Below are 20,619 nucleotides of genomic sequence, written 5' to 3'. Positions count from 1 at the left end.
CGCATGCCGGCCCGGCTCAGCACGGCGGCCAAGCGGTCGCGCTTGGCCTGCAGCAGGCGCGGCAGCCAGCGGAAGTAGCAGGCGGACGAGTCGAGGCGGAGCAGCTCCTGCTGCAGGCCCTGGGCCACCGCCTCCTGAGGGCGGCACGGGGGTGGGGGGGGGTGTGGGGGGGGGGGTGTGGGGGGGGGGTGAGTTCCCCCACCCCCCAACACCGACACCACCACCAGCTCCTCCTTAACCAGGCCGAGGAGATCCCCCCCCACCACCACTCCCCCCACGTACACACACACACCGCGTACACACGTACACGCACACGCACACACGTACACACGTACACACGTACACACACACGTACACACGTACACACGTACACACACGTACACGCACACACGTACACGCACACCACGCACACACACGTACACACGTACACACACACCACGTACACACGCACACACACGTACACACGCACACACACGCACACACACACACACGTACACACACGTACACACACGTACACACACGTACACACACACTTACACGAACACCACGCACACACACGTACACCACACACACACACGTACACACACGTACACGTACACACACACGTACACACGTACACCACGCACACACACGCACACACACACACACGTACACACACGTACACACACGTACACACACACATACACACACACGTACACCACACACACGTACACCACACACACGTACACACGTACACACACACGTACACCATGCACACGCACGTACACATGCACGTACACACGTACACACGTACACACACACGTACACACACACGTACACACACACGTACACACACACGTACACACACACGTACACACACACCTGTGTGGGTGTGGGGCAGGTGTAGATGCAGTTCTGGTGCACCGTCTGCAAGTGTTTGACGAGGTGGTCAGGTCCCACGGTCCAGCCCAGCTGCGATGACGTCATAACCAACACACAACAAAGGTAAAGGTCCCCCCCACCCTGCCACCAGGTAGCCTTCAAGGGAGTGTCGGGGCAAGTGCTGTCAGTAGCGAGCAGCAGCGGCGGTGGTGGTGGTGGTGGCGGTGGCGGTGGTGGTGGCGGCAGTGGTGGTGGTGATGAAGGCGGTGGTGGTGATGAAAGTGGTGGTGGCGGCGGTGGTGGTGGTGATGAAGGCGGTGGTGGTGACGGTGGTGGTGGTGGCGGTGACGGTGGCGGTGACGGTGGTGGTGACGGTGGTGGTGGCGGTGACGGTGGTGGTGACGGTGGTGGTGACGGTGGTGGTGGTGGTGACGGTGGTGGTGACGGTGGTGGTGACGGTAATGGTGGTGGTGGAGGAGGTGGTGACGGTGGTGGTGACGGTGGTGGTGGTGACGGTGGTGGTGGTGACGGTGGTGACGGTGGTGGTGGTGGTGGTAGCCTGCCCCACACCTTCCAGCCGGTGACGCTGAACGTCTTCCCGGCACTGCCCACGGTGAGGGTCCGCTCCCACATGCCAGGCAGCGTGGCTACACACGGACACGGTCACCAATCAATAACCATCAATCAATCACCAATGATCCTTTGATTACAAAGCTCATGAAAACTAGAGACAAGGCTTGGGCATGTGCTCCGAAAAGTAATTTGGTCAATGACTGGCTAGAATACAGGATTTTAAGGAATAGATGCGTCAAAACATACGGCATGCAAAAAATGCCTATTTTTCCTCCACTCTCCTGGAATCACATGGAAATTCCAGGATTTTCTGGAAAACAATCAAATCTATCGAAAAGGCATCCAAAACAGACAATCTGCCCGTTGAGCTTAACCGAAATGGGGAATATTTTTCAGATCCCCAAAAAAATAGTTGACAATTTGAACCTTCATTTTTCTGAAGCTGGTAATCTTTTTTGATAATGTATTGGGAGTCACCTCCTCTGCTCATGCAAATTCCTACACCCCTGTCCAAACATTAAACGAATTTAGTTTCCAGCCAATCCACGAAAGTAATGTTCTGAAACAACTGTCCTACCTCAAAGGGTCCTCCTCTACTGGAGCAGATAGTTTTCCCGTCTTTGCTCTACTAACTGTTGGTCACCTAATATACAAACCTATAGCCCATATTTTAAACCTGTCCATCAAAGAAGCATCAGTTCCCCTAAAATGGAAACATTCCTACAGTGAGGGAAAAAAGTATTTGATCCCCCCTGCTGATTTTGTACGTTTGCCCACTGACAAAGAAATGATCAGTTTATAATTTTAATGGTAGGTTTATTTGAACAGTGAGAGACAGAATAACAACAAAAAAATCCAGAAAAACGCATGTCAAAAATGTTATAAATGGATTTGCATTTTAATGAGGGAAATAAGTATTTGACCCCCTCTCAATCAGAAAGATTTCTGGCTCCCAGGTGTCTTTTATACGAGCTGAGATTAGGAGCACACTCTTAAAAGGAGTGCTCCTAATCTCAGCTTGTTACCTGTATAAAAGACACCTGTCCACAGAAGCAATCAATCAATCAGATTCCAAACTCTCCACCATGGCCAAGACAAAAGAGCTCTCCAAGGATGTCAGGGACAAAATTGTAGACCTACACAAGGCTGGAATGGGCTACAAGACCATTGCCAAGCAGCTTGGTGAGAAGGTGACAACAGTTGGTGTGATTATTCGCAAATGAAAGAAACACAAAAGAACTGTCAATCTCCCTCGGCCTTGGGCTCCATGCAAGATCTCACCTCGTGGAGTTCCAATGATCATGAGAACGGTGAGGAATCAGCCCAGAACTACACGGGAGGATCTTGTCAATGATCTCAAGGCAGCTGGGACCATAGTCACCAAGAAAACAATTGGTAACACACTACGCCGTGAAGGACTGAAATCCTGCAGCGCCCGCAAGGTCCCCCTGCTCAAGAAAGCACATATACATGCCCGTCTGAAGTTTGCCAATGAACATCTGAATGATTCAGAGGACAACTGGGTGAAAGTGTTGTGGTCAGATGAGACCAAAATGGAGCTCTTTGGCATCAACTCAACTCGCCGTGTTTGGAGGAGGAATGCTGCCTATGACCCCAAGAACACCATCCCCACCGTCAAACATGGAGGTGGAAACATTATGCTTTGGGGGTGTTTTTCTGCTAAGGGGACAGGACAACTTCACCGCATCAAAGGGACGATGGACGGGGCCATGTACCGTCAAATATTGGGTGAGAACCTCCTTCCCTCAGCCAGGGCATTGGAATGGGTCGTGGATGGGTATTCCAGCATGACAATGACCCAAAACACACGGCCAAGGCAACAAAGGAGTGGCTCAAGAAGAAGCACATTAAGGTCCTGGAGTGGCCTAGCCAGTCTCCAGACCTTAATCCCATAGAAGATCTGTGGAGGGAGCTGAAGGTTCGAGTTGCCATACGTCAGCCCTCGAAACCTTAATAACTTGGAGAAGATCTGCAAAGAATAGTGGGACAAAATCCCTCCTGAGATGTGTGGAAACCTGGTGGCCAACTACAAGAAACGTCTGACCTCTGTGATTGCCAACAAGGGTTTTGCCACCAAGTACTAAGTCATGTTTTGCAGAGGGGTCAAATACGTATTTCCCTCATTACAATGCAAATCAATTTATTACATTTTTGACATGCGTTTTTCTGGATTTTGTTGTTGTTATTCTGTCTCTCACTGTTCAAATAAACCTACCATTAAAATTATAGACTGATCATTTCTTTGTCAGTGGGCAAACGTACAAAATCAGCAGGGGATCAAATACTTTTTTCCCTCACTGTATGTCTGTCCGCTTCACAAAGGGGGCCCTAAAGATGATCCCAATAACTTCCGACCTATCTCAATGTTGTCCCCGTTGATGAAAATTTTTGAAAAATGATTGAACTACCAAATTAGCAGTTTCCTGTCCACCAACAATGTACTACATCTGAAACAATCTGGGTTCCGAAAAAAATACAGCACCACATCTGCTGCATTAGACTCTCTGAATCACATTTACAGTAGCCTTGATAATAAGCAGTACTGTGCCTGTCTTTTTCTAGACCTGACCAAAGCTTTTGATACAGTAGACCACAACACCCTGCTTAGTAAACTAAGTTGCCTCGGTTTTTCCGAAAACGCAGTAAAATGGTTACAAAATTACCTCTTTTCTCGCACCCAAACTGTATTCACAGATGGTTGGAGGTCAAACAGTGTTAAGATAACAAAAGGGGTTCCACAGGGTTCCATCCTCGGCCCCCTTTTGCTCTCTCTTTACGTCAATGACTTGGGCACTGACCTGGATCATTCCAGGGTAAATCTTTTTGCAGATGACACGATACTGATTACTGCTGGCCGCTCTCCGGATGACGTGATTGCTAAGCTCCAGGGTGATTTCAACAAAGTACAACATCAGCTAGTTGCTCTTAAACTAGTCCTGAATACCTCCAAAACCAAGGTGCTATGCTTCTCACCAGGACTAAAGCAGGAAGTTATTTTTCCCGAATTACATTCCTTAAATAATTGTCAAATAGAGCAACTCAAGATCTATAAGTATCTTGGGGTCATCCTGGATTCAAAACTGAATTTTGAAGATCACATTGATTATATTGGTAAAAAGACAAAAATTAAAATTGGTTTTCTGTATCGACACAAGCACTGCTTCCCCCCAATGTACCGTTTGGAATTGATAAAAGCTACCATACTGCCTCTACTTGATTACTGTGATATCATGTATAAATCAGCCCCAAGTACTGTACTGAAGAAGCTTGATTCCATCTATCACTCGGCCTTATGATTTGCATTGAACTGCCCATATAGGACTCACCACTGTGATCTCTACATTGGGTCAAACTTAACATCTCTTAATGTTCGACGGCTTGTGCACCAGATCTTATTTATTCACGATGTACTTACAAAAAAATCCGCAGACTACCTACTGGATCTCCTCTCTGTTTCAAATAACAAATTTGACCTCAGGTCTTCGCTCATTTACCAGTTTCACATTCCCTATTGCCGTACAAAAACTGGAGGAAGGGCCTTTGCTATTGGTGTGTGTGTGATGTGTGTGGTGTGTACACGTGTGTGTGTACGTGTGTGTGTGGTGTGTGTGTGTACATATGTGTGTATGTGTACGTGTGTGTGTACGTGTGTGTACGTGTGTGTGGGGTGTGTGTGTGTACGTGTGTGGTGTGTGGTGTGTGTGTGTGTGTACGTGTGTGTGTGTGTACGTGGTGTATGTGGTGTGTGTGTGTACGTGTGTGTGTGGTGTATGTACGTGGTGTGTGTGCGTGGTGTGTGTGCGTGCGTGGTGTGTGTATACGTGGTGTGTGTGTGTACGTGGTGTGTGTGTACGTGTGTGTGTGGTGTGTGTACGTGTGTGTGTGTGTGTACGTGGTGTGTGTGTGTACGTGGTGTATGTGGTGTGTGTGTGTACGTGTGTGTGTGGTGTGTGTGCCGGGAAAGGTCCTGGCAAGGATTATTCAGCATCGCCTTGCCAGGCACACTGAGGAGAGGCTTGCGGAGCCCCAATGCGGTTTCAGGAAAGGGCGGTCCTGCACAGATGCCATATTTTCTGTCCGTCTGCTACAGCAGAGGTGTAGGGAATTCCAACAAGACCTACATCTCTGCTTTATTGACCTGGTCAAGGCCTATGATACCATCAGTAGGCCTGGGCTCTGGGTCGTTCTTCGTGCTTTTGGAGTACCTGACCCTCTGCTCACGATCATTAAGGACCTTCATGATGGTGAGCGGGCTCGGGTAAGACTACGTGGCCGGGAGTCAGAGCCATTCCCTGTACACCTTGGGGTGCGACAGGGATGTCCTCTGGCTCCCACATTATTTAACATCTATTTTGACCACGTAGTTCGTGAAGCCTTCAATAGCTGTACCGGGGGAATCTCCATAGGGTACAGATATAATGAGAGGCTGATCGATGCCCAGGTGCGGTCAAGGGATGGCTCTCTATTGCTCAACCACGTTATGTATGCTGATGATTTGGTAATAGCTGCTCAGTCAGAGGAGGAGTTGGAGACGCTGCTGCTGAGACTGGAGCGTGCCACTAAGAGGTGGGGCCTTACCATTAGCCCCACCAAAACTAAGCACCTGCCTGGGTATTTTGTACCATCGGACACTCCACCCCCACAACTCCCAATCGGTGATGGGGCAGTTGTGGAGAGAGTGCAGAGTTTCCCATACCTGGGCAGTGTGCTTATGACTGGCTCCAGTTTAACAGCAGAGGTCTCACTCCGAATCAGTCGAGCGGCAATATCTTTTCATCGGTTGCGTAAATCTGTGTGGAAGCTACCTGGTCTGTCGCTCCGCACTAAGCTTCAGGTCTTCTCGGCCATGGTCATTCCCTCCCTTCTCTACGCTTGCGAAACGTGGACCCCCCTAATGGAACATCTTCGCCGGTTAGAAACATTTAGGCTGGCCTGCCTACGATCCATCCTGGGTTTAACCAGACTGGATTGTGTGAGGAGCTTACAAATCCTTGAAAGATCTGGGCAAGGTCCCATCGGTGAGCTCCTCCGGCGAGCAAGGCTGCGATGGCTGGCCCAGCCACCGCATGCCGAAACAGCTTTTGTTCGGCCGGTTCGAGGGGGCTAAGCGGGCGCGGCACGGGCTAGAGAAGAGATGGAGTGATGTGGTACAGGAGGACGTGGAGCTGAGTGGACTTGCCAATGACTGGTACCAGCGGTGTCAAGATCGGCCTCTGTGGAGGAGGCTCGTGAAGGATGCTACTGGGCAGTTGGAGGCAGTCGCTCTCCAACAACAACGGAGGGCGGAGGAGCGATGCTCAGAACAACGAGCGGAGCGCCAGGTGGCTAAAGCACAGCAGGTTGGCACAGTAGGGGGCACAGGTGGTGCATCAGCCAGTCATCTCAGTCAGTCGACCCGTGGCACCTGGGTCTGCCCCGTGACCTCCTGCCAGCGGGCGTTCGACACTTCACGTGGCCTCAGGGTGCACATAGCCTGGCACAAGTGTCGTGGTGACGTCACCGCCACTTAGTGGCGAATGGGGGTTGTTGTTGTTGTTGTGGTGTGTCTGTGTGTACGTGGTGTGTGTGTACGTGGTGTGTGTGTACGTGGTGTGTGTGCGTGGTGTGTGTGTACGTGGTGTGTGTGTGTACGTGGTGTGTGTGTGTACGTGGTGTGTGTGTGTACGTGGTGTGTGTGTGCGTGGTGTGTGTGCGTGGTGTGTGTGTGTACGTGGTGTGTGTGTGTACGTGGTGTGTGTGTACGTGGTGTGTGTGTACGTGGTGTGTGTGTGTACGTGGTGTGTGTGTGTACGTGGTGTGTGTGTGTACGTGGTGTGTGTGTGTACGTGGTGTGTGTGTGCGTGGTGTGTGTGCGTGGTGTGTGTGTGTACGTGGTGCGTGTGCGTGGTATGTGTATGTACATGTGTGTGTGGTGTGTGGTGTATGTGTGTGCGTGGTGTGTGGTGTACGTGTGTGTGTGGTGTGTGTGCGTGGTGTGTGTGCGTGGTGTGTGTGTGTACGTGGTGTGTGTGCGTGGTGTGTGTGCGTGGTGTGTGTGCGTGGTGTGTGTATGTACGTATGTGTGTGGTGTGTATGTACGTGTGTGTGTGGTGTGTGTGCGTGGTGTGTGTGTGTGCGTGGTGTGTGTGTGTGTGTGTACGTGGTGTGTGTGCGTGGTGGGTGTGCGTGGTGGGTGTATGTACGTGTGTGTGTGGTGTGTGTGTGGTGTGTGGTGCGTGTGTGCACGTGGTGTGTGTGTGTACGTGGTGTGTGTATGTACGTGTGTGTGTGGTGTGTGTGCGTGGTGTGTGTGTGCGTGTGGTGCGTGTGTGCACGTAGTGTGTGTGTGTGTGTCGGTGTGTGCGTGTGTGCGTGTGTACGTGGTGCGTGTGTGCACGTGGTCCGTGCGTCTCACCGATGCGTGTGTGCGTGTGCCCGCTGTACACGAGCCACTCGTACACCTCGTCGCTGATGCACAGCACGTCGTGATGCACGCACAGGTCGGCAATCACCTGCAGCTCCTCCCTCGTGTACACCTACACACACACAGCCAAAGGTCCCCCGTGTAGCCTTCGCAGACTGTAGGGGCAAGTGCTGTTAGCGAGCAGCAGCGCCTATGAAGGCCGGAACGGCGCACGAGGGGGTGGGTGGCCAGCACCACGCCCGGCCGCCTTTGTCTCCCCCAGTGTGCGATGTTTACTACACACACACAGCACCAGGTAACTCATTTGAGGCTGAGTCGACCTAGGGGAGGCCCAGGAGCGGTTCAGATAATCGTCACCGGTGGTGTTGGCCGTGAGCGGGAATCGAACTCGGGTCATAGCTGGGTTCGTAGCGCTAACCACTACACACACACACAGTGACACACAGTGAGACACACACAGTGAGACACACACAGTGAGACACACACACAGTGAGACACACACACAGTGAGACACACACACAGTGAGACACACACACACAGTGAGACACACAGTGAGACACACACACACAGTGAGACACACACACAGTGAGACACACACACACAGTGAGACACACACAGTGAGACACACACACACACAGTGAGACACACACAGAGTGAGACACACACAGTGAGACACACACACAAACACACGCAGATAGACACACACACAGTGAGACACACAGTGACACACAGTGACACACACACAGTGACAGACACACAGTGAGACACACACACAGTGACATACACACACAGTGACACACACACAGTGACACACACACACACAGTGACACACACACACAGTGACACACACACACAGTGAGACACACACAGTGAGACACACACAGTGACACACACACACAGTGACACAAACAAAGTGAGACACACAGTGAGACAACAACAACAACAACCGCCATTCACCACTAAGTGGCGGTGACGTCACCACGACGCTTGTGCCAGGCCATTTGCACCTTGAGGCCACGTGAAGTGTCGAACGCCCGCTGGCAGGAGGTCACGGGGCAGACCCAGGTGCAACGGGTCGACTGACTGAGATGACTGGCTGATGCACCACCTGTGCCCCCTACTGTGCCAACCTGCTGTGCTTTAGCCACCCGGCGCTCCGCTCATTGTTGTGAGCGTCGCTCCTCCGCCCTCCGTTGTTGTTGGAGAGCGACTGCCTCCAACTGCCCAGTAGCGTTCTTCACGAGCCTCCTCCACAGAGGCCGATCTTGACACCGCTGGTACCAGTCATCGGCAAGTCCACTCAGCTCCACGTCCTCCTGTACCACATCACTCCATCTCTTCTCTAGCCCGTGCCGCGCCCGCTTAGCCCCCTCAATCCGGCCAAACAAAAGCTGTTTCGGCATGCGGTGGCTGGGCATGCGGGCTACATGACCCAGCCATCGCAGCCTTGCCCGCCAGAGGAGCTCACCGATGGGACCTTGCCCAGATCTTTCAAGGATTTGTGAGCTCCTCACAGAATCCAGTCTGGTTAAACCCAGGATGGATCGTAGGCAGGCCAGCCAAAATGTTTCTAACCGGCGAAGATGTTCCATTAGGGGGGTCCACGTTTCACAAGCGTAGAGAAGGGAGGGAATGACCGTGGCCGAGAAGACCTGAAGCTTAGTGCGGAGCGACAGACCAGGTAGCTTCCACACAGCGTTACGCAACCGATGAAAAGATATTGCCGCTCGACTGATTCGGAGTTAGACCTCTGCTGTTAAACTGGAGCCGGTCATAAGCACACTGCCCAGGTATGGGAAACTCTCCACTCTCTCCACGACTGCCCCATCACCGATTGGGAGTTGTGGGGGTGGAGTGTCCGATGGTACAAAATACCCAGGCAGGTGCTTAGTTTTGGTGGGGCTGATGGTAAGGCCCCATCTCTTAGTGGCACGCTCCAGTCTCAGCAGCAGCGTCTCCAACTCCTCCTCTGAATGAGCAGCTATTACCAAATCACCGGCATACATAACGTGGTTGAGCGATAGGGAGCCATCCCTTGACCACACCCGGGCATCGATCAGCCTCCCATTATATCCGTACCATATGGAGATTCCCCCGGTACAGCTATTGAAGGCTTCACGAACTACGTGGTCAAAATAGATGCTAAATAATGTGGGAGCCACAGGACATCCCTGTCGCACCCCAAGGTGTACAGGGAATGGCTCGGACTCCCGGCCACGTAGTTTTACCCGGACCCGCTCACCATCATGAAGGTCCTTAATGATCGTGAGCAGAGGGTCAGGTACTCCAAAAGCACGAAGAACGACCCAGAGCCCAGGCCTACTGATGGTATCATAGGCCTTGACCAGGTCAATAAAGCAGAGATGTAGGTCTTGTTGGAATTCCCTACACCTCTGCTGTAGCAGACAGACAGAAAATATGGCATCTGTGCAGGACCGCCCTTTCCTGAAACCGCATTGGGGCTCCGCAAGCCTCTCCTCAGCGTGCCTGGCAAGGCGATGCTGAATAATCCTTGCCAGGACCTTTCCCAGCACACTGAGGAGTGAGATGCCCCTGTAGTTGTTACAGTCTGTGCGGTCCCCCTTCTTAAAAAGGGGGACCACCAGGGCATCCTTCCAATCCTGCGGAACCCGTCCAGTGGTCCAGACTGTTGTTATGATGTCATATAGGGCAGTCTGTGCACAAACGCCACCCTCCCTCAGCATTTCGCTTGGGAGATCATCTCTGCCCGCTGCCTTTCCTGGTCTCAGACTCCGGATCGCCTTCAGTACTTCCTCAACAGATGGCACCTCAGCCAGCCACTCACAGGGGGTGACTTCTTCCAATATTTGAGGCACCGCAGCCTCAGCAGGGTCATCCTCACTTTGTGCCACGATGTTTTCCTGGCTGAGGGATTTTCCCTCCCCCAGGACCTCACAGAAATGCTCAGCAAATCTGCAAACCTGTTCCTGGGGGTCGGAGATTGGATCACCGTTTTTTCCCCTAATGATGGTAATAGGTGTGGCGCTGCAGGTTACTTTTTTGATGGAGTTAAATAGAGATTTGTGATCACGGGCCACTGAGGCAGACTCCATCTCCTCAGCAACCCGCGACCACCACCCATCCCTGCAGCGCCTCACGGCTCTCCGAACCTCCGAGCGAAGGCTGCGGTAAGCCTCCTCATTCTCTGACGTGGGATTTTGTAGCCAATGGCAGTGGGCCTGTCGCTTTTTCTCAACCATCCTGAACACCTCCTCTGTCAACCAGGGTCTCTGGGAAGGTCTGGACCGCGTACCCAAAGCAGCCATTGCAGCTGCATGAGTCACAGTCCTAAACCTCGCCCATTTACCCTCGACATCAGGAGGAGTCGGGGACGATGCCAATCCCAGCCGCAAGCGATGATGAAATTCTCACTTGCAACTTTCATCAGATAACTGAGACCAGGCCACTTTAGGTCGGAATGGGGTCCTGGGTGTACACCCACCACCGGAGTGGAAGAATGGCAGGCGCATCTTACAGATGACTAGTCGATGGTAAGAGGGCAGATCAGCTCCACGGTAGGTCCTGGTGTCAAGGACATGGGCTCGCATCCACTGGTCCGTCACTATGTAGTCCAGCAGATGTTCTTGCTTGGACCCGGCATGCATCCATGATGTTGTGTGGATGCGCCGATGCCGGAACAGCGTGTTGGTAACTACAAGCCCATGGGCTGCACAAAAATCTAGCAGCCTCCTACCGTTGTTATTGAGCTGATCTGGCCAATGCCCTCCAATCACTCCAGACCAGGTGCCAGTATCATGACCAACTCGGGCACTGAAGTCACCCAACATGATGACTCTATCCCGAGGGGCCACTTTAGCCAGCACCTGTGACAGGAGGTCATAGAAGGCATCTGACTCATCGGCTTTGCCTGCATCCCTCCACGGATGTTCATCTTCGGTGGGGGCATAAGTAACCACGACCACCATTCCTCGCCTCCGGTTGATGGGAAGGGGAGCCCATAGTAGCCTGGGGCTTACAGCTTCCCACACCTCACCGCCACGCTCCCACGCCCCCTTCATTCTTTTGTTCAAAAGAAGAGCCACAACCTGTTGTTTGGCAGTCTGCTGCCCCGAGTAGAGGACTGTCCACCCCTCATGGTGGCAGGAGCCAGAGCCGGTCCACCGGACCTCCTGAATGCCGCATAGATCCAGGCGGTACCGGTCCAGCTCCCGACAGAGGAGTGGCAGCCTCTCCTCCGCAGTGAGCGTTCGAACATTCCACGTGGCCACCCGTAGTGGCTTTTCGTTGTTTCTGGAGTAGCCCCGAGGGTAGGTATTCAATCTCCTGGCTCCGCCAATTGGGGTTTGGCCAGGAGACGTCATAGACGCCTGGCCCCCCGGGGCCTCCGGCACAAGCTTATTAGTTACATATTTCAGTTTAACTCGTGGTTTCGTGGTAATTAATTGAAGGTGGAGGGGTTACCAGCCCCTCGCACCCGTCCAGAGCCCCCGTTTAGCCCCTGTGGTGGACACATATGCCATGAGGGGAGGAGCCAATCAAAATTGGATCTCCCCCCACAGCACTGTCCACGACAGAGTTGCCCGTCCGGCACCGCGAGGAGGTAGGGGATAGACACACACACAGTGACACACACACAGTTAGACACACACACAGTGACACACACAAAGTGAGACACAGTGACACACACACACAGTGACACACACAGTGACACACATAGTGAGACACACACACAGTGAGACACACATACAGTGAGACACACAGTGCCACACACACAGTGAGACACATAGTGAGACACACAGTGACACACACAGTGACACACACACACAGTGACACACACACAGTGAGACACACACACAGTGAGACACAGTGAGACACACACACAGTGAGACACAGTGAGACACACACAGTGAGACACACACACAGTGACACACACACAGTGAGACACACACACAGTGAGACACACACACACAGTGACACACACAGTGACACACATAGTGAGACACACACACAGTGAGACACACATACAGTGAGACACACAGTGCCACACACACAGTGAGACACATAGTGAGACACACAGTGACACACACAGTGACACACACACACAGTGACACACACACAGTGAGACACACACACAGTGAGACACAGTGAGACACACACACAGTGAGACACAGTGAGACACACACAGTGACACACACACAGTGACACACACAGTGACACACACAGTGTGACACACAGTGTGACACACAGTGAGACACACTGTGTGACACACTGAGACACACAGTGACACACACAGTGACACGCACACACAGTGACACGCACAGTGACATGCACAGTGACACACACACAGTGACACACAGTCCCCCCACTGCCCCAAACCCCCCTCTAGCCCCGCCTACTCCCTCCAGCCCCCCCCTACCCCCGCTCTAACCCCTCCCTTCGAGCCCCCTCCACTGCCCCCCTCCCCCCTCTAGTCCCCACCCGTCTCGAGCTCCTCTAGCCCCCACCCTTCTAGCCCCGCCCAATCTAGCCCCGCCCTCTATCCCCGCCCCTCTAGCCCCGCCCCTAGCCCCGCTAGCCCCGCCCCCTCTAGCCCCGCCCTCTATCCCCACCCCCTCTATCCCCGCCCCTCTAGCCTGCCCCATCTATCGCCGCCCCTCTAGCCCCGCCCTCTATCCCCGCCCCTCTAGCCCGCCCCCTCTAGCCCCGCCCCCTCTAGCCCCGCCCCCTATGGCCCCGCCCCCACCTTCCCGAGGGGGTTGTTGGGCGTGTTGAGGATCAGGGCCTTGGTCCTGGAGTTGAACTTCGACGCCAGCTCGTGGGGGTCCAGGCACCAATCAGCACTCGACGTCGCCTGCCCACGCTGGTGGCACAGATAGACACACGCACAGATAGACACACAGATAGACACACAGATAGACACACACAGATAGACACACACACAGACACACAGATAGACACACACACACAGATAGACACAGATAGACACACAGATACACACACACACAGAGATAGACACACAGATAGACACACAGATAGACACACACAGATAGACACACACACAGATAGACACACAGATAGACACACACACACAGATAGACACACACACAGATAGACACACAGATAGACACACACACAGATAGACACACACACATAGACACACACACAGATAGACACACACACAGATAGACACACACACAGATAGACACACAGATACACACACACAGATAGACACACAGATAGACACACACACAGATAGACACACACAGATAGACACACACAGATAGACACACAGATAGACACACACACAGATAGACACAGATAGACACACAGATACACACACAGATAGACACACACACAGATAGACACACACACAGATAGACACACACACAGATAGACACACACAGATAGACACAGATAGACACACACACAGATAGACACACACACAGATAGACACACAGATAGACACACACACAGATAGACACAGATAGACACACACAGATAGACACACAGATACACACACACAGATAGACACACACAGATAGACACACACAGATAGACACACACACAGATAGACACACACACAGACAGACACACACACAGATAGACACAGATAGACACACACAGATAGACACACCACACACACAGATAGACACACACACACAGATAGACACACACACAGATAGACACAGATAGACACACAGATACACACACACACAGAGATAGACACACAGATAGACACACACAGATAGACACACAGATAGACACACACAGATAGACACACACACAGATAGACACACAGATAGACACACAGATAGACACACACACAGATAGACACACAAATAGACACACACACAGATAGACACACACACAGATAGACAAACAGATACACACACAGATAGACACACACAGATAGACACACACAGACACACATACAGATAGACACACACACAGATAGACACACAGATAGACACACAGATAGACACACACACAGATAGACACACAGATAGACACACACACAGATAGACACACACACAGATAGACAAACAGATACACACACACAGATAGACACACACAGATAGACACACACAGACACACACACAGATAGATACACAGACACACGCAGATAGACACACACACAGATAGATACACACACACAGATAAACACACACAGACACACACAGATAGACACATACACAGACACACACACAGATAGACACACACACAGATAGACACACAGATAGACACACACAGACACACACACAGATAGACACACACAGACACACGCAGATAGACACACACACAGATAGATACACACACAGATAAACACACACAGACACACACAGATAGACACATACACAGACACACACACAGATAGACACACACACAGATAGACACAGATACAGATAGACACACACAGATAGACACACACACAGATAGACACACACACAGACACACACAGATATACACACACAGACACACACACAGACACACACAGATAGACACAAACACAGATAGACACACACACACACAGACACACACAGATAGACACACACAGATAGACACACAGACACCCACCCACCCACCCACCAACTCACTCACCCACCCACCCACCAACTCACCCACCCAACCACCAACTCACTCACCCACCCACCAACCCACTCACTCACCCACCAACCCACCCACCCACTCACCCACCCACTCACCCACTCACCCACCCACTCACCCACTCACGCACCCACCCACTCACCCACCCACCAACCCACCCACTCACCCACCCACCAACTCACTCACCCACCCACCCACCCACCAACTCACTCACCCACCCACTCACCCACCCACCCACTCACCCACCCACCCACTCACTCACCCACCCACCAACTCACCCACCCACCAACTCACCCACCCACCTCCTCACCCACCCACCCAGCCACTCACCCACCCACCCACTCACCCCCCCACCCACCAACCCACCCACCAACTCACTCACCCACCCACCCACCAACTCACTCACCCACCCACCCACTCACCCACCCACCCACTCACCCACCCACCAACTCACCCACCCACCAACTCACCCACCCACCCAATCACCCACCAACCCACTCACCCACCCACCCACTCACCCACCCACCCACCCACTCACCCACCCACCCACTCACCCACCAACTCACTCACCCACCCACCCACCAACTCACTCACCCACCCACTCACCCACCCACCCACTCACCCACCCACCCACTCACTCACTCACCCACCGACTCACCCACCCACCGACTCACCCACCCACCCAGCCACTCAACCACCCACCCACTCACCCACCCACCCACCCACCAACTCACCCACCCACCAACTCACCCACCCACCCAATCACCCACCAACCCACTCACCCACCCACCCACTCACCCACCCACCCACCAACTCACCCACCCACCAACTCACCCACCCACCCACCCACTCATCCACCCACCCACTCACCCACCAACTCACTCACCCACCCACCCACCAACTCACTCACCCACCCACTCACCCACCCACCCACCCACTCACCCACCCACCCACTCACTCACTCACTCACCCACCGACTCACCCACCCACCGACTCACCCACCCACCCAGCCACTCACCCACCTACCCAGCCACTCACCCACCCACCCAGCCACTCACCCACCCACCCACCCACTCACCCCCCCACCCACCAACTCACTCACTCACCCACCCACCCACCCACCAACTCACTCATCCACCCACCCACTCACCCACCCACCCACCCACTCACCCACCCACTCACCCACCCACCCACCAACTCACCCACCCACCAACTCACCCACCCACCAACTCACCCACCCACCAACTCACCCACCCACCCACCCACTCACCCACCCACCCACTCACCCACCAACCCACTCACCCACCCACCCACTCACCCACCCACCAACTCACCCACCCACCCACTCACCCACCCACCAACTCACCCACCCACCCACCCACTCACCCACCCACCAACACACCCACCCACCCACCAACTCACCCACCAACTCACCCACCCACCCACCAACTCACCCACCCACCCACCAACTCACCCACCCACCAACTCACCCACCCACCCACCAACTCACCCACCCACCAACTCACCCACCCACCAACCCACCCACCCACCCACCAACTCACCCACCCACCCACCCACCAACTCACCCACCCACCCACCAACTCACCCACCCACCCGCCCACCAACTCACCCACCCACCCACCAACCCACCCACCCACTAACTCACCCACCAACTCACCAACTAACTCACCCACCAACACACCCACTCACCCACCCACCCACCAACCCACCCACTAACTCACCCACCCACCCACCAACTCACCCACCAACTCACCCACCCACCCACTCACCCACCCACCAACCCACCCACCAACTCACCCACCAACTCACCCACTCACCCACCTACCCACCAACCCACCCAACCACTAACTCACCCACCAACTCACCCACCAACTCACCCACCAACTCACCCACCAACTCACCCACCAACTCACCCACCCACTCACCCACCCACCCACCAACTCACCCACCCACCCACCAACCCACCCACCAACTCACCCACCAACTCACCCACCCACCAACTCACCCACCCACCAACTCACCCACCCACCAACTCACCCACCCACCCACCCACCAACTCACCCACTCACCAACTCACCCACTCACCAACTCACCCACCCACCAACTCACCCACCCACCAACTCACCCACCCACCCACTCACCCACCCACCAACTCACCCACCCACCAACTCACCCACCCACCAACTCACCCACCCACCCACTCACCCACCCACGCCAGCCCCGTCATCTCGGGCCCTCTCAATGCCCGTTCAGCGCCCCCCTGCCCCCGTGGACGACGCTCGTGCCAGGCTAGGTGCACGCTGTCTCTCTCTCTCTGTGCCGGGCTAGGTGCACGCTGCCTCTCTCTCTCTGTGCCAGGCTAGGTGCACGCTGTCTCTCTCTCTCTCTCACGAGCGTCGCTCCACGGGGGCAGGGGCGGGACGCTGTGTCTCTCTCTGTGCCAGGCTAGGTGCACGCTGTGTCTCTCTCTCTCTGTGCCAGGCTAGGTGCACGCTGTGTCTCTCTCTCTGTGCCAGGCTAGGTGCACGCTGTGTCTCTCTCTCTGTGCCAGGCTAGGTGCACGCTGTGTCTCTCTCTCTCTGTGCCAGGCTAGGTGCACGCTGTGTCTCTCTCTCTCTGTGCCAGGCTAGGTGCACGCTGTGTCTCTCTCTCTCTCTCTGTGCCAGGCTAGGTGCACGCTGTGTCTCTCTCTCTCTCTGTGCCAGGCTAGGTGCACGCTGTGTCTCTCTCTCTGTGCCAGGCTAGGTGCACGCTGTGTCTCTCTCTCTCTGTGCCAGGCTAGGTGCACGCTGTGTCTCTCTCTCTCTGTGCCAGGCTAGGTGCACGCTGTCTCTCTCTCTCTCTGTGCCAGGCTAGGTGCACGCGCTCACCGGCCGGAGAGCGACAAACACCGGGGTAGCCCCGGCCATGCGGACCATCGGCTCGTAGCAGTCGAAGAACGGCTCAATGATGACCACCTGGGCGGGGAAATAACGAGGACTTACCGGCACAGCACCACACCACACCACACCGCACACCACTACACACACTACACTACACACACTACACACACTATACACTACACACACCACACTACACACACTACACTACACACACTACACACACTATACACTACACTACACACTACACTACACACACTACACTACACACACCACACTACACTACACACACTATACACTACACTACACACTACACACACTACACTACACTACACACACCACACTACACTACACACACTATACACTACACTACACACTACACTACACACACTACACTACACACACCACACTACACACTACACTACACTACACACACTACACACACCGCACCGCACCACACACTACACTACACACACTACACACACCACACCACACTACACTACACACACCACACTACACTACACACACCACACCACACACACTACACTATACACACCACACTACACTACACACACCACACTACACACACCACACTACACCACACACACTACTACACTATACACACCACACTACACCACACACACTACACTACACACACCACACTACACCACACACACTACGCTACACACACCACACTACACACGCCACACTACACACACCACACTACACACACCACACTACACACACCACACCACACTACACACACCACACTACACACACACTACACTACACACACCACACTACACACACCACACTACACACACCACACCACACTACACACACCACACTACACACACCACACCACACTACACACACCACACCACACTACACACACCACACTACACACACCACACCACACCACACTACACACTACACACACACTACACTACACACACCACACTACACACACCACACCACACTACACACACCACACCACACACACCACACCACACTACACACACCACACTACACACACCACACCACACTACACACACCACACTACACACACCACACTACACACGCCACACTACACACACCACACTACACACACCACACTACACACACCACACTACACACACCACACACACCACACTACACACACCACACTACACACACCACACTACACACACCACACCACACTACACACACCACACTACACACACCACACCTACACACACCACACTACACCACACCACACACACCCACACTACACACACCACACTACACACACCACACCACACTACACACACCACACTACACACACCACACCACACTACACACACCACACCACACTACACACACCACACTACACACACCACACTACACACACCACACTACACACACCACACTACACACACCACACCACGCTACACAGACCACACTACACCATACACACTACACACACCACACTACACACACCACGCTACACTACACTACACACACCACACTACACACACCACACTACACACACACACACTAAACCACACACACACCACACACACCACACTACACACACCACACACACCACACTACACACACCACACTACACACACCACACTACACACACCACACCACACACACCACACTACACCACACACACCACACACACCACACTACACACACCACACTACACACACCACACTACACACACCACACTACACACACCACACACCACACACACCACACTACACACACACACACACCACACTACACCACACACGCCACACACACCACACTACACACACCACACTACACACACTACACACACCACACTACACACACTACACACACCACACTACACACTACACACACCACACTACACACACCACACTACACACACCACACTACACACTACACACACCACACTACAGGGTTATGGAGGTGGGGGTCGGGGGTGGTGGGGGCTGTTTCGGGGAGGGGGGTCATGGGGGGGCCACGGGGGGGGTCATGGAGGGGTCAGGGGGGGGGGGTCAGGGAGGGGTCAGGAGGGGTCAAGGGGGGGTCAGGGGGGCCCCCACCTCGTCTCCGTGCTGCACCAGGGCCTGAACACAGCAGAAGAGAGCTCCGTAGCCCCCGACGGAGACCAGCAAGTTGGACTCCGGGTCGAGCTCCCGGCCGTGGACACCGGAGTAGAGGGTGGAGAGGGCACGTACCAGAGCTGGGTGGCCCTGGGCACAGAGATACATAGAGATAGAAAGATATACATAGAGATAC

General features: G+C 53.8%; 1 protein-coding gene across 2 annotated transcripts in view; it reads right to left on the bottom strand.

The window, feature by feature from the left end:
* LOC116957425 (kynurenine--oxoglutarate transaminase 3-like) overlaps window positions 1-20,619 on the bottom strand; it is a 43,726-nt gene that overhangs the window by 10,413 nt on the left and 12,694 nt on the right. For both annotated transcript variants that reach the window (XM_032979548.2, XM_076064885.1), the window contains 7 exons: window positions 20,424-20,573; window positions 18,337-18,423; window positions 13,584-13,700; window positions 7,850-7,970; window positions 1,432-1,508; window positions 862-951; window positions 1-134 (listed from right to left, as the gene is read on the bottom strand). The exon at window positions 1-134 is cut by the window's left edge and continues 53 nt beyond it. In XM_032979548.2, coding sequence (XP_032835439.2) covers window positions 1-134; window positions 862-951; window positions 1,432-1,508; window positions 7,850-7,970; window positions 13,584-13,700; window positions 18,337-18,423; window positions 20,424-20,573 — 776 coding nt within the window. The remainder of the gene's footprint in view (window positions 135-861; window positions 952-1,431; window positions 1,509-7,849; window positions 7,971-13,583; window positions 13,701-18,336; window positions 18,424-20,423; window positions 20,574-20,619) is intronic.

The sequence above is a fragment of the Petromyzon marinus genome, unplaced genomic scaffold (assembly GCF_048934315.1).
Source record: "Petromyzon marinus isolate PM22_M1 ecotype Great Lakes invasive population unplaced genomic scaffold, UKy_Petmar_22M1.pri1.0 PM_Scaffold_87, whole genome shotgun sequence".
Lineage (NCBI taxonomy): Eukaryota > Metazoa > Chordata > Hyperoartia > Petromyzontiformes > Petromyzontidae > Petromyzon > Petromyzon marinus.
Note: the sequence above shows the minus strand (reverse complement) of the source record. Positions and strands in the feature narration are given on the sequence as shown.